General features: G+C 34.9%; 2 protein-coding genes and 1 pseudogene across 6 annotated transcripts; all 3 read left to right on the forward strand.

Moving 5' to 3' along the window:
- LOC147934201 (receptor-like protein 49 pseudogene) lies at positions 1-2922 on the forward strand (annotated as a pseudogene). The gene has a single exon (XR_015572343.1). The product of XR_015572343.1 is annotated as a receptor-like protein 49 pseudogene (transcript).
- Positions 2923-5343: 2421 nt separating this feature from the next.
- On the forward strand, positions 5344-7939 carry LOC104732326 (receptor-like protein 48). The gene is given in 1 exon segment (XM_010451855.3): positions 5344-7939. A coding segment is annotated over 1 exon segment (2469 nt). The 5' UTR covers positions 5344-5411; the 3' UTR covers positions 7881-7939.
- A 441-nt stretch (positions 7940-8380) lies between these two features.
- On the forward strand, positions 8381-11406 carry LOC109124850 (putative magnesium transporter NIPA2). 4 transcript variants are annotated; one of them, XM_087475001.1, is made up of 9 exons: positions 8381-8521; positions 9050-9295; positions 9389-9445; positions 9862-9952; positions 10040-10200; positions 10299-10426; positions 10517-10654; positions 10750-10842; positions 10927-11406. In XM_087475001.1, the coding sequence occupies exons 2-9, from the start codon at positions 9166-9168 to the stop codon at positions 11137-11139; spliced, it is 1011 nt and encodes a 336-aa protein (XP_087331127.1). In that variant the 5' UTR covers positions 8381-8521; positions 9050-9165; the 3' UTR covers positions 11140-11406. The 4 variants fall into 4 exon arrangements, with proteins under 4 accessions (XP_087331127.1, XP_087331126.1, XP_087331128.1 ...); XM_087475002.1 differs by lacking the exon at positions 8381-8521 and adding an exon at positions 8819-8954; XM_087475000.1 differs by lacking the exon at positions 8381-8521 and having other exon boundaries at positions 8675-9295.
- Positions 11407-12845: the final 1439 nt, after the last annotated feature.

Below are 12845 nucleotides of genomic sequence, written 5' to 3' on the forward strand. Positions count from 1 at the left end.
ACAAAAGACTTGTTAAGTCAAGCTTTATTTGTTTTCCACGAATGTACAAGACGGTCGGATTACTAGAGCCACCACTCGTTTCCTTTTTCACAGGAAGAAAAAACAAGTATCAAAGAAAAAAAGCATGTTGCATTCTTGTAGTCAGGGGAAGATGACAATATGGAGCTTTTGTTTAATCTTGTTCCTTTCTAATTCGATACTTGTTTTGGCTTCTCATGTTAGACACTTGTGTCGTGCGGACCAGAAGAATGCTCTTTTGGAGTTCAAGAACGAGTTCTATGTCCAAGAACTCATTTCCAATGGGATTGTTGGTGATAAGAAGACAGAGGACTGGAGGAACAACACTGACTGCTGCACTTGGGACGGTATCTCTTGTGATCCTAAAACGGGTAAGGTAATAGAGTTAGACCTCATGAACAGTTTTCTCAATGGCCCTTAGAGATATGATAGTAGCCTGTTTAGACTACAACATCTTCACAGCCTTGATCTTCGCTCGAATAATTTTTCCGGTACTCTACCAGATTCCATAGGCAACCTCAAACATTTGAGGGTATTGAGACTTGGTGATTGCAATCTCTTTGGAAAGATTCCTTCTTCGCTTAGGAATCTTACTTATCTCGCTAATCTAGATCTTTCTGTTAATGATTTCACCGGTGAGCTACCGGATTCAATGGGGCATCTAAACAAGCTAACAGAGTTGCATCTTGGATCAGCCAAGCTCAGTGGGAAATTTCCTAGTGTGCTACTCAATATGAGCGAGCTCACCTTGATCAACCTTGATTCTAACCAGTTCGAAGGTATGCTCCCATCTAATATGAGTAGCCTTTCAAAACTAGTGCAATTTGAGGTTACTGGAAATTCATTTTCTGGATCTATTCCATCGTCTCTCTTCATGCTTCCTTCATTGACCACCCTTGTCTTGGGAAGAAACAACTTCAACGGTCCTCTTGACTTTGGGAATATGTCGTCACCATCTAACCTCGTAGTTTTGTCTCTTCTAGAAAACAACTTCAATGGTCCAATCCCAAAGTCTATATCGAAACTAGTTGGACTCTTCTATCTTGACCTCTCTTTATGGAATACAGAGAGGGGCATGGTTGATTTCAACATCTTCTTGCAACTGGAGTCTCTTACGTTCCTTGACCTCTCTTATATTAATACAAGAAGCACACTTGACGTAAGCATATTCTCACCTCTCTTGTTACTTGCTTACTTGGATCTATCCGGGATTAATTTGAAGATCAGCTCTAGTACTGTCAGTCTTCCTTCACCAATGGGCACCTTGATTTTAACATCCTGCAATATTTTTTCTGAATTCCCCAAGTTTCTAGAAAACCAAACCACTTTGTACTATTTAGACATCTCTGCCAATCGAATTGAAGGCCAAGTACCAGAATGGTTGTGGAGTCTACCAGATTTGCGGTATGTAAACATCTCTCAGAATTCGTTGAGTGGTTTTGAAGGACCAGTGGATGTTATTCAAAGATGTGGAAAACTAATCATGCTTGATATAAGTTCAAATGCATTCCACCATCCGTTTCCTTTGTTACCAAACTCTACAACGATCTTTCTAGCCTCTGATAATCGGTTCTCGGGAGAGGTTCCTAGAGCAATATGCAAATTAGTTTCTCTTGATACACTTGTTCTATCCAACAACAACTTCAACGGTTCTATTCCTCGGTGTTTTGAGAATTTTAATACTACTCTTTCGGTCTTGCATCTTCGGAATAACAACTTCTCCGGTACTTTTCCAGAGGAGTCCATCAGTGAACATTTGAGATCAGTTGACGTTGGTCGCAACCGGTTATCAGGAGAGCTTCCCAAGTCTTTGATCAACTGCACTCGTCTCGAGTTTCTTAACGTGGAAGATAACAGAATCAGTGACAAGTTTCCATTTTGGTTGAGATCGTTGCCCAGTCTACAGATTCTTGTTCTCCGTTCTAATGAGTTCCATGGGCCAATATATTTTCCTGGAGAGTCTTCGAGCTTCAACAAGCTGCGAATCTTTGATATTTCAGAAAACCGCTTCAGTGGAGTCTTGCCATCAGATTACTTTGCTGGTTGGAGTGCAATGTCATCAGTCGTAGACATTGTAGACGTTATCCCGAGTAGGTATGCGGGACGTGACGACTCTGGAAACTATCAAAACTCTGTGACTATGACATTTAAAGGATTGACGTGGAAGCTTGTTGGGAGTGTTTTCGCAATTTACAAAACCATGGATGTCTCCGGAAACAAATTCGAAGGAGGTATTCCTGAATCCATCGCTTTACTTAAGGAACTGATTGTGCTCAACATGTCAAACAACGGTTTCACAAGTTCTATTCCACCAGCTCTGTCAAACTTGACCGATCTTGAATCATTGGATCTATCTAAAAACAAATTATCCGGAAAAATTCCACCAGAGCTCGGGAAGCTCACGTTTCTAGCGCAGATGAACTTCTCTTATAACAGGCTTGAAGGTCCAATACCACATGGCACTCAGATTCAAAGTCAAAAGAGCTCTTCATTCGCAGAGAATCTCGGGCTTTGCGGTGTTCCTCTCCAAGAAACCTGCGGAGGAGAAGAAGAAGAAGAAACAAAGGAAGAGCAAGGTGAAGAAAAAGATGAAGTATTTAGCTGGATCACAGCTGCAATAGGCTACGTACCTGGTGTTGTGTGTGGAATTACCATTGGCCACATTCTCACTTCATACAAACGTGAGTGGTTCATGAGAATCTTTCACTATTTTACTAGATTAAAAAGACATCGTTTCTAAGGAGGAGGATGTCCCCTTGTAATAATAAATCAATCACCTATCTCAACACTTGTTTAATTAAGAAGTTTTGATCATAGAGGATAAGTGTAATATTTAAGCCAATACAATTGTGAATGGTGAAGAAGTATGTTAGTCTGAATTCGTATATACTTTAGTTTACAAAATTTAAAAGTTTTTGTATGTGTACTCTAATGTCCTGAGTAGTATAATGAGAGTGGTTTGTTCCAAATATTTAGTTACATGCGGTCTCTCGTCTCTCTGTCTTTTCCTCTTGCTTTCTTTTTTTCAATAAATATATAAAACTTGATTGGTAACAACTCTGCCTTTATCATCATGTAAAAAGGTCTTAATAAGAAGGTGAGTGTAAGCTTAGCTAGAGCAAGTTCTGATTCATTGTCATTGAGCTAGATATTAATTACTCTTGACGTAGCGGCAATCATGTTTATTTTTTATGTATTGTCATTCTACTGCTGCTGCATTACATATCGTAAACAATCCTATTTTTCACGAGAGAAATAAACAGATCAACAAAGATTGTCAAAACACTTCATGTATGCAATGCACCTTCATTTTCTTGTGGATGTGCTCACCAAACCATCGTTTCCAACTCCTTTCAACATTCAATGGTAAGATGAGTTTCCTTCGACCATCATCATGTTCATGAGGAATATTTACATAGTGTTAAGTTGTAACCGGTTTCGAAGAACCAAGTAATTAAGTGTTGACCAAAGTAAACCGAGGTCAAAGCCTTTTTTAAGTTTGAGAGTTGTAATTCTTGGTATGAGAGCACAGTAAAACGTCTATAAATTAATACTATAAATTAATAAATATTATAAATTAATAAATTTTACTAGTCTTACAGTGTAAAAAATAACAAAAATATAATATTTTTTTCAAAAAATTTCTATGTAAAATATAGTCCTAATAAGATAATAAATTAATAATCATGTAAATTTACATATATAGATATGAACTATAGGAAAAACTTCAAAAATTTAAAGCATATGTTATATATATATATAATTCATAAATTTGAATTTATGTATGTCATGTGTATAAGTGAATTTTTCTATAATATCTTTAATTTATTTTCAATTTCAAACCATAAAATTTATAACATCCGAAAGTCTAATCTTATTTTGATAAAATTGTCTTAATTCATAATTTTAAAAAATTAAACAATTAAATATATATGTAAATTACACTATAAAATAATCACTATAAATTAATAAAATGTCATGGTCCCAACATTATTAATTTATAAAGTTTACTGTAATATTTTCACTAACCTTACTAACTTCTTTATTGATCAGTGTCATAATGCTTTTTTGTTTTTTTACATATTCTATATTTTACATAGAAAATAATCATTATAAATTTATAAAATGTCATGGTCCTAACATTATTAATTTATATAGGTTACTGTAGTATTTTCACTAACCTTACTAGATCAGTGTCATTATGCTTTTTTTGTTTTTTACATTTTGTTTTCGATTAACAAAAGTTATGTTGATTGATTTGATAGTACAGTAAAACCTCTATAAATTAATAATGTTGGGACTAAGACATTTTATTAATTTATAGTGATATTAATTTATCTATAAATTAATAATTATTATTTTATAGTGTAAATTAATAATTATTAATTTATATATATATATTTTTAATTGTTTATTTTTTAAAAAATTATGAATTAGAACAACTATAGCAAAATAAGATTAAACTTTCGGATGTTATAAATTTTATGGTTTAGGAATTGAACTTGTAATATTTAGAAAGCACTATTTACAATAAATTACAAATATTATAGACAAATTGACTTATACACATGAGACACATAAATTCAAATCTATGAATAATAATATCAATTCTCCTATTTTAATAATCTGTGAAATTATCAAATTGTAAATGATGCATATCTAAAAATTAAAACTTTAAATTTTAATTATTTGTATGACATGTTATAAAATATTTTAGAGATATTATTATAGGTTGAAAATACAACATTACAATTGTTCTATAGAATTGAGCTTTAGGAGAAACATACACTATTATATCAGTATATATATATATATATATATATATAAATTTACATAATTATTAATTTATGATATTATTGGGACCATATTTTATAAGGAGATTTCGAAAAAATTATTATCTTATTATCTTATCGAATATTGTTAATTTTTACACTGGCCCGACTTGGGACCAGCAAAATTTATTAATTTATAGTGTTTATTAATTTATAGAGTATTAATTTATAGAGGTTTTATTGTAATTGTTAATCCAAATGTTGAAGACAATTAATATTATTCCTTTAGCTGTATTTTTAATTTTTTAACGTGAGTTAGAAGAAATCAGACAAGTTAAAGTCCCCATTTCTGAAAATAAAACAGAGGATGTTGTAATGCAAAGAACAAAGAAGAAGTCTAAACGGAAACTTGGAAGTAAAGAAACATAAAAGACAAAGATTTGGCAGAGCGTTTGAACGATTAACACAGACCACACAGATGGGAATGATATAGTGTTTGTGGAAGAAATATCTTATCTTGCTGTCTACAAAGGAGACTTATCTTACATTCTTACCCCACAATATGTGAACTATATAATCAAATCCCTTTCACCGGAAAAAAAAAAAATCAAAGAGAAAAGTATGATGCATTCTCGTAGTGAGAATGGGACGATCACAATAATCTGGAGCTTGTGTTTAATCTTCTGCCTTTCAAACTCAATACTTGTGTTTGGTTCTTCTCATGGTAAACACTTGTGTCTTCCAGATCAGAGGAATGCTCTTTGGGAGTTCAAGAACGAGTTCTATGTCCAAGAGTTCAATTCCAATGGGATTATTGGCGATAAGAAGACAGAGAAATGGAGGAACACAACTGATTGCTGTTCTTGGGATGGTGTCTCTTGTGATCCTAAGACAGGCAAGGTCGTTGAGTTAGACCTCGGGTTCAATAATCTCAACGGTCCTTTGAGATTTAATAGTAGCCTGTTTAGACTACAACATCTTCAAAGCCTAGATCTTAGCTTCAATTATCTCTCGGGTATTCTACCAGATTCCATCAACAACCTGAAATATTTGAGGGATTTGAATCTTCGTGGTTGCAAGCTCTTTGGGAAGTTTCCTTCTTCACTCGGAAATCTTTCTCATCTCACGAATCTTGATCTTTCTGATAATGATTTCACCGGTCAGTTGCCGGATTCGATGGGGTATTTAAACAAGCTGACAGAGTTGGATCTTCGATCGACCATGCTCAGTGGGAACTTCCCTCGTGTGCTACTCAACTTGAGCTCGCTCATCTCAATCGACCTTAGTTCTAACCAGTTAAAAGGTATGCTCCCATCTAACAACATGAGTAGCCTCTCCAAACTGAAGTCTTTTATGATTAGTGGAAATTCATTTTATGGAACCATTCCCTCTTCTCTCTTCACGATCCCTTCGCTGACTAGACTTGACCTAAGCAGAAACGACTTCACCGGTCCTCTTGAGATTGGGAATATCTCTTCACAACCTAACCTTCGATACTTATACATTGGAGAAAACAGTTTCAATGGACCAATCCCAAGATCTATATCAAAACTAGTTGTACTCTCGGATCTTAGCCTCTCTTTCTGGAACACAGGGAGGTCTATTAATGATTTCAGCATCTTCTTGCATCTCAAGTCACTGACGTCACTTGATCTTTCAGGAATTAATTTGAAGATCAGTTCCACTCTCCATTTTCCCTCACCTATAGCAGAATTGATTATATCGTCATGCAATATTTCTGAGTTTCCCAAGTTTATACAAAACCAAACCAGTTTGCAGGTTTTAGACATCTCTGCCAATCAAATTGAAGGCCAAATACCAGAATGGCTATGGAGTCTTCCAGAGTTAGGGTATGTAAACATTGCTCATAATTCCTTCAGTGGAGAACTAACTATTTTACCAAACTCTACCATTAGTTACTTTATAGGCTCTGATAATCAGTTTTCTGGAGAGATTCCTCGATCAATATGCAAATTGGTTTCTCTTTGGACACTTGTTTTGTCCAACAACAACTTCAGCGGTCCTATTCCAAGGTGTTTAGAGAATTTTAATTCTTCTCTTTGGATCTTGCATCTTCGGAATAACAGTCTCTCTGGTGTTATTCCAGAGGAAATAATCAGTGATCGCTTGAGATCACTTGATGTTGGTCGCAACCGGTTATCAGGACAACTTCCCAAGTCTCTGATCAACTGCACTCGTCTCGAGTTTCTAAACGTGGAAGATAACCAAATCAAGGACAACTTTCCATTTTGGTTGAGTTTGTTGCCCTATCTACAGATACTTGTCCTTCGTTCTAACGAGTTCTTTGGGCCAATAGCTTCTCCAGGAGGTTCTATGAGTTTCCCTAATCTACGAATCTTTGACATTTCGGAAAATCGCTTCAGTGGAGTCTTGCCATCAGATTACTTTGTTGGTTGGAGTGCAATGTCATCGGTCGTAGGCACTGTTTATAATATGCAAATGATTTTGGCTCCAGGAATAACCCAAGAATTATATCATAAGTCTGTGTTTGTGACGAACAAAGGATCGAATATGGAGCTGGTTGGCAGTGTTTTCAAAATTTACAAAACCATCGATGTCTCCGGAAACAAATTCCAAGGAGGTATTCCGGAATCCATCGCTTTACTCAAGGAACTGATTGTACTCAACATGTCAAACAATGCTTTCACTGGCCATATTCTACCATCCCTATCAAACTTGAGCAATCTCCAATCATTGGATCTATCTCAAAACAGATTATCCGGCGGTATCCCAACAGAGCTTGGGAAACTCACGTTTCTGGGGTGGATGAACTTTTCTTACAACAGGCTTGAAGGCCCAATACCACACGCCACTCAGATTCAAAGCCAGAATAGCTCATCATTTACAGGGAATCCCGGTCTATGCGGTGTTCCTCTCCAAGAAATTTGCAACCGAGAAGAAGAGACAACACAAGAGCAAGATGAGAAGGAAGAAGAAGATCAAGTCTTTAGCTGGATTGCAGCTGCAATAGGCTATATACCTGGTTTGTTCTGTGGACTCACCATTGGCCACATTCTCACTTCACATAGACGTTACTTGTTCATGAGGACCATTCACTAGTTTACTTAATTAAGCACCATTATCACTTAGATTGTGTCCCCTTGCAATAATAATAAACTTTCTCAACACTTGCTTGATACTTTCAACCTACATATATGTAAAATATACAAATTCCAAAGTGTTACGAAGAAACAAAAATATATAACACTTAGAGCATGAAAACTTTGATATATAACACTTAGTCGTTGTTAAAGGATCGCTGTATTATACAATTGGGAATGGTAGTGAAGAATTCTATTCGTTTTTTCTTACAATATTACTATTTAGCTAAGCAAACTTCAGAATAAAATAAAATAATATTTCTGAAAGAAAAAAACAATAAAAGTAGAACCGAAACGGTCTAAATTTAGAAGTTTTGTATATGGGTTGTAACTCTTATGTTTTGAGTTGTATTATGAGTGTGTTTGTGCATTAAGTTATAACTAAAGTTTCCTATAATTTCGTCACAATACTACTGTAATCTCTCTGTCCTCTCCTCTTCGTTGCTTTCTTTTTTTTTCTTCTTTCTTTTCAGATTCAGTTCTCCCACACAACACAAAAGAACCCTAAAAATTTTCACATTACGTTTTCATCACCAAGAAAAAGAAAAATAAACAATTAATCACGTCTTCCACACTGTTGATTTTGTTTTGGTGTACAACATGAAAAAGGTTTGAGATACGATTCGAATATTCTATTGCTACGGTCTATACCTTCCAGATATTATATTTTTTTTTCTTTTCCTTAGTGATCGTTTTGGTGATTTGATTTGGGCAAGGTAACGTATAAAAACCGAGTATCTGTGGGTCTTAATCCTCTTCTATGATTCGTTAATCTTAAATTGAGCAAATTCAGAAACAATTCGAAAGATCCTAGATTTTTGTAGTCCCAGCTGTTTCTTGAAACATCGTTTGATTTATTTTTGTTTATGTGTTAAGATTTGTCTTTTTCCTTGCTTACATATCTGTGTTTTTGTCTCTTTGGTCTCTCTCTATGTAATCTACTTATGCCATTTGTCTGGTCTTTAATTTTTCAGCCACAATGAGATTATTTAAAAACTCAAGATTATTTTTTGTCAGAATCTATTGTTCCAGGATTTGTGAGGCAATGGCTTAATTAATCAGTAATCTTCTTTGTTTGATTTTTGATTATTGGGTGGATATACTGATTCTTCTTTGTTTTTGTTTGTTTTTTTGTAGACGCAATAAGCTATATCTGAAAGCAAAAAACTCTCTGGAACTTTTCATTATTAACAACAAGCTGAAATCATTTTAATTGTATATATAAGCAAAAGTACTATAAAATATCATCGAAGATGGAGGAGATGTCACCTGATAATATACATGGAGTCATTTTAGCTGTGTCTTCGAGTGTATTCATCGGTTCTAGCTTCATCATCAAGAAAAAAGGTCTTAAGAAGGCCGGTGTTAGTGGAGCCAGAGCAGGTTCTCCTGATTTATATATTCAGAACTTTTTTACTTACTTCAAAATCACAGATATTGTTTAACTAATTCTTCTTGTTGATCATTTGTGATCAGGTGAAGGAGGGTATGGATACTTGTATGAACCTTGGTGGTGGGCTGGAATGATAACAAGTAAGTCTGATGACTGATCATTATCCCTCTATAAAGGTTTTGGGAAGTTCTGCTGCAAATCTTACTTTTACATGTTTGCTATTTAGCTTAGAGATGTTATGACTTTGGTAGTTTTGTGTGGTTGGGACATGTTTTGGATCTTATCACTATTGAAAACAGTCTCTCTTTGTCTTATCTGAAAACTTTGGTTTTATATTGAGATATCATGGTTCTGTCTGACAGAAATCTGATAGCTTGGAAGAGTATCATCATTAGATTGATCTTACATCATATACTTTAAATAATTTGGGATAAGAAGGAGATATGAACAAGTAAAGTCATAGAAAAAAAATTCAAATCCAAGATTCTATTGGATTTCATCAATGGAAATGGAGCTTTGGTTATGATTACTAATTTTGTATTCCTACTTGTTATAGTGATTGTTGGGGAGATAGCCAATTTCGCAGCATATGCATTTGCACCGGCTATTCTAGTGACACCTTTGGGAGCTCTAAGTATTATTTTCAGGTATCTGTATCCACTATGCCTATCTCTTTACCGTTTTATCTATGTAAAACAACGTAGTTTCCTGAAAACGAGAACCGTGGTATGCAGCGCAGTGCTAGCACATTTTATTTTGGAAGAGAAGTTGCATATGTTTGGTATACTTGGCTGCATTCTCTGTGTTGTTGGATCAACAACGATTGTTTTACATGCTCCTCATGAGCAAGACATTGAATCAGTCAAGCAAGTGTGGCACCTTGCTACTGAACCAGGTATATATAGCAGCAATAGCTAGAGGTTTTTTTAAATTTTTTCAAACAACATTGATAATCTAATTGGACTGATATACATGTTTGAATGTATTAACCAGGTTTCCTAGCGTATTCTGCTGTGGTCTTGGTTGTGGTGCTTACATTGATCTTCTACTACGAGCCACGTTATGGGAAGACGCATATGATAGTATATGTTGGGATTTGCTCTTTAATGGGCTCTCTTACAGTATGTTTTCATTTTTCTTCTTGAGCCATCTCATAGTAGCTAGATCTCTCTTTTTCTTAAGTAAGTGTCTCTGTCTTTTTTGCATGTTAGGTTATGAGTGTTAAAGCTGTAGCAATTGCCATAAAGCTGACGTTTTCGGGAATGAACCAGTTCAAGTACTTCCATGCATGGATCTTCATCATAGTAGTGACCGTATGTTGCATTCTACAAATCAACTACTTGAACAAGGTAATAAATAATTAACAAATGTTTGTTTTACTGTCACATTTCCAAGTTTTTCGAGTAACAAGTTTTTTTTCATCTTTTGTATTCATTTCTCGCAGGCTCTGGATAATTTTAACACAGCGGTCATATCTCCAGTTTACTACGTTATGTTTACAACGTTCACCATTATAGCTAGCATGATCATGTTCAAGGTAAAAATGTGGTTTGTGAGAAGTGTTTATAAACTAAATGATTCGAATTTATGAACACATTATCATCATTTGTTAATGGTCCAGGACTGGGCTTCTCAAAGCGGATTGCAAATTGCTACCGAGCTATGTGGCTTTGTGACCATTTTATCAGGAACCTTTCTTCTCCACAAGACAAAAGACATGGGAAATAGTACCAGCTTACGCGGTTCCACAACGCACTCGTCAAGAGACACTCCTGTCTTCATAAATTCAGGTTCCAGTCGCAGTTCCACTTCCACTAGGCCTTCAATATTATAATCTCATAGGTCAGATGGTAGATCATCTAACGGCCTAGAACGAGGCAACAAGAGATAACTTTTTTTTTTTTTTTTTTTTTTTTGTGTGGGTGGAAAGTAAGAAAACAGAGCAATTGTTTTAAGGGTATGATGTTTTTTTGAAGAAGGGAATATTTAGTGAATGATTTGTTAGGGTGCTATTTGATTGATTGCTTCATGTTATTTCATTTTATTTTATGTCTTGTTTCTCATATGAGAGATATAAAGGAAGTTTTAAGTTTTAAACACATAATTAAAGATCACAGCTTCACCATTTTTCTTCACTTTGGGAGATATTGAGACGAAGAACGATATACGTAACCATATTATCTCTTTTTTGTGTCTCTAGCTTTCACCGATCATCGATGTATACTGTAATGTGACCTTTAGCAACTTAGCAATCTCTAAAGAGATTTGATCATGAGAAGAACAGCTAACAAAACAAAGAAAACCCCAAATAGCCATAGCTTCAAAATGTGTATGCCTTGAAGAAAAAAGTGAGAGGTTAGTTGAGTGAGTTGTAGATAAAATGGCACATGGTTTTGTCTTATAAAGAAGTTTTTTTTTTTTTTTTTTTTTTTTTTTTTGTTAATGCCATATTCCAAACAATAGACCGGACAAAAGACCTAATAATAAATGGCACTTGTGTTCTGGTGATGATCTTCCGTTGTGATTGAAGAAGCAGACAAGTGAAGATGGGGACATGAGAGTTTGGTCGAAATATTTAATTTTTATGTGAAACCAAAATTGACTTTCCTAACTAAACAAACTTCCACGACTCTTCTACTCTTTTTTCCATGTGATCTTCTTCTTTCACTCTTTTGGGGCTATCGTTAATTCAGGACACTCGCCTAAGTACCACTTTAAATCTTCTTTGAGTACCTCTCGACAGAACTCAAAAAAGGGGTCTAGGATGAGACTAGTGCCGAAACAAATAAAAATATCAGAGAACCGTACGTACTTTGGCCCGACCTGTTTTGTGAAAAGGAAAATCATCGTATTTCTTTTTGTCTCTTAGATAGATATTTTGGGGTTTTCAGATATTTCGAATCGGATATTTTGAGACTTGAATGCTTAAACTCAAGTATAGTGGAAACTACGAGTATTTTGATGTGTACTTGTTATACGATCTCACGATATTCGAGGGTCTTGATTCACACTAGATACGAATCGGATAGCATATGAATAATGTTCACGTTTGCTTGTAAATAATATTTTGGTAGTTAGGTATATATGGATACTACGAGTATTTTGATACGCACGTACTTGCGCTACGATCGGGTATCTTGATTTCAGACTAGATATGAATCAGATAACATATACGGAACACAAAATGTGCTTAGGAGTACGTGTGCAACGTTTACGCCAATAAGTTCACTACTCATACATTAGTTACTTGAAGACGTAAAAGCCAACATTAAAAATTCAATATCACAACAAAGATAAATGCAGTTACAACAAATTCTATTACCGTTATTAACAATAACAATGTTAATGATTAACATGAAAAAAAAATATTAACGTTCTTAGTAATTAATGTATTGTGTACCATTGATCCGTCAAGTCAATAAAATATCGGGTGTCTTGACATTAGCAGCTGAAGACAGAACTAATGTAGCCATTAGCCACATGCATGTAGGACACATTCTTCATCTCAACACCCCAACATTAATTAAACTACATCTTCCT

This window comes from Camelina sativa, chromosome 11, assembly GCF_030686135.1.
Source record: "Camelina sativa cultivar CO46 ecotype springtype chromosome 11, ASM3068613v1".
NCBI classification, from domain to species: domain Eukaryota; kingdom Viridiplantae; phylum Streptophyta; class Magnoliopsida; order Brassicales; family Brassicaceae; genus Camelina; species Camelina sativa.

Excerpts from the sequence above, each read along its gene's own strand:
- LOC109124850 (XM_087475001.1), top strand. The coding sequence starts at position 9,166 with ATGGAGGAGATGTCACCTGATAATATACATGGAGTCATTTTAGCTGTG. Across the intron at positions 10,201-10,298 it reads GCACCTTGCTACTGAACCAG|GTTTCCTAGCGTATTCTGCT; the intron begins GTATATATAGCA and ends TGTATTAACCAG. Across the intron at positions 10,843-10,926 it reads CTAGCATGATCATGTTCAAG|GACTGGGCTTCTCAAAGCGG; the intron begins GTAAAAATGTGG and ends TTAATGGTCCAG.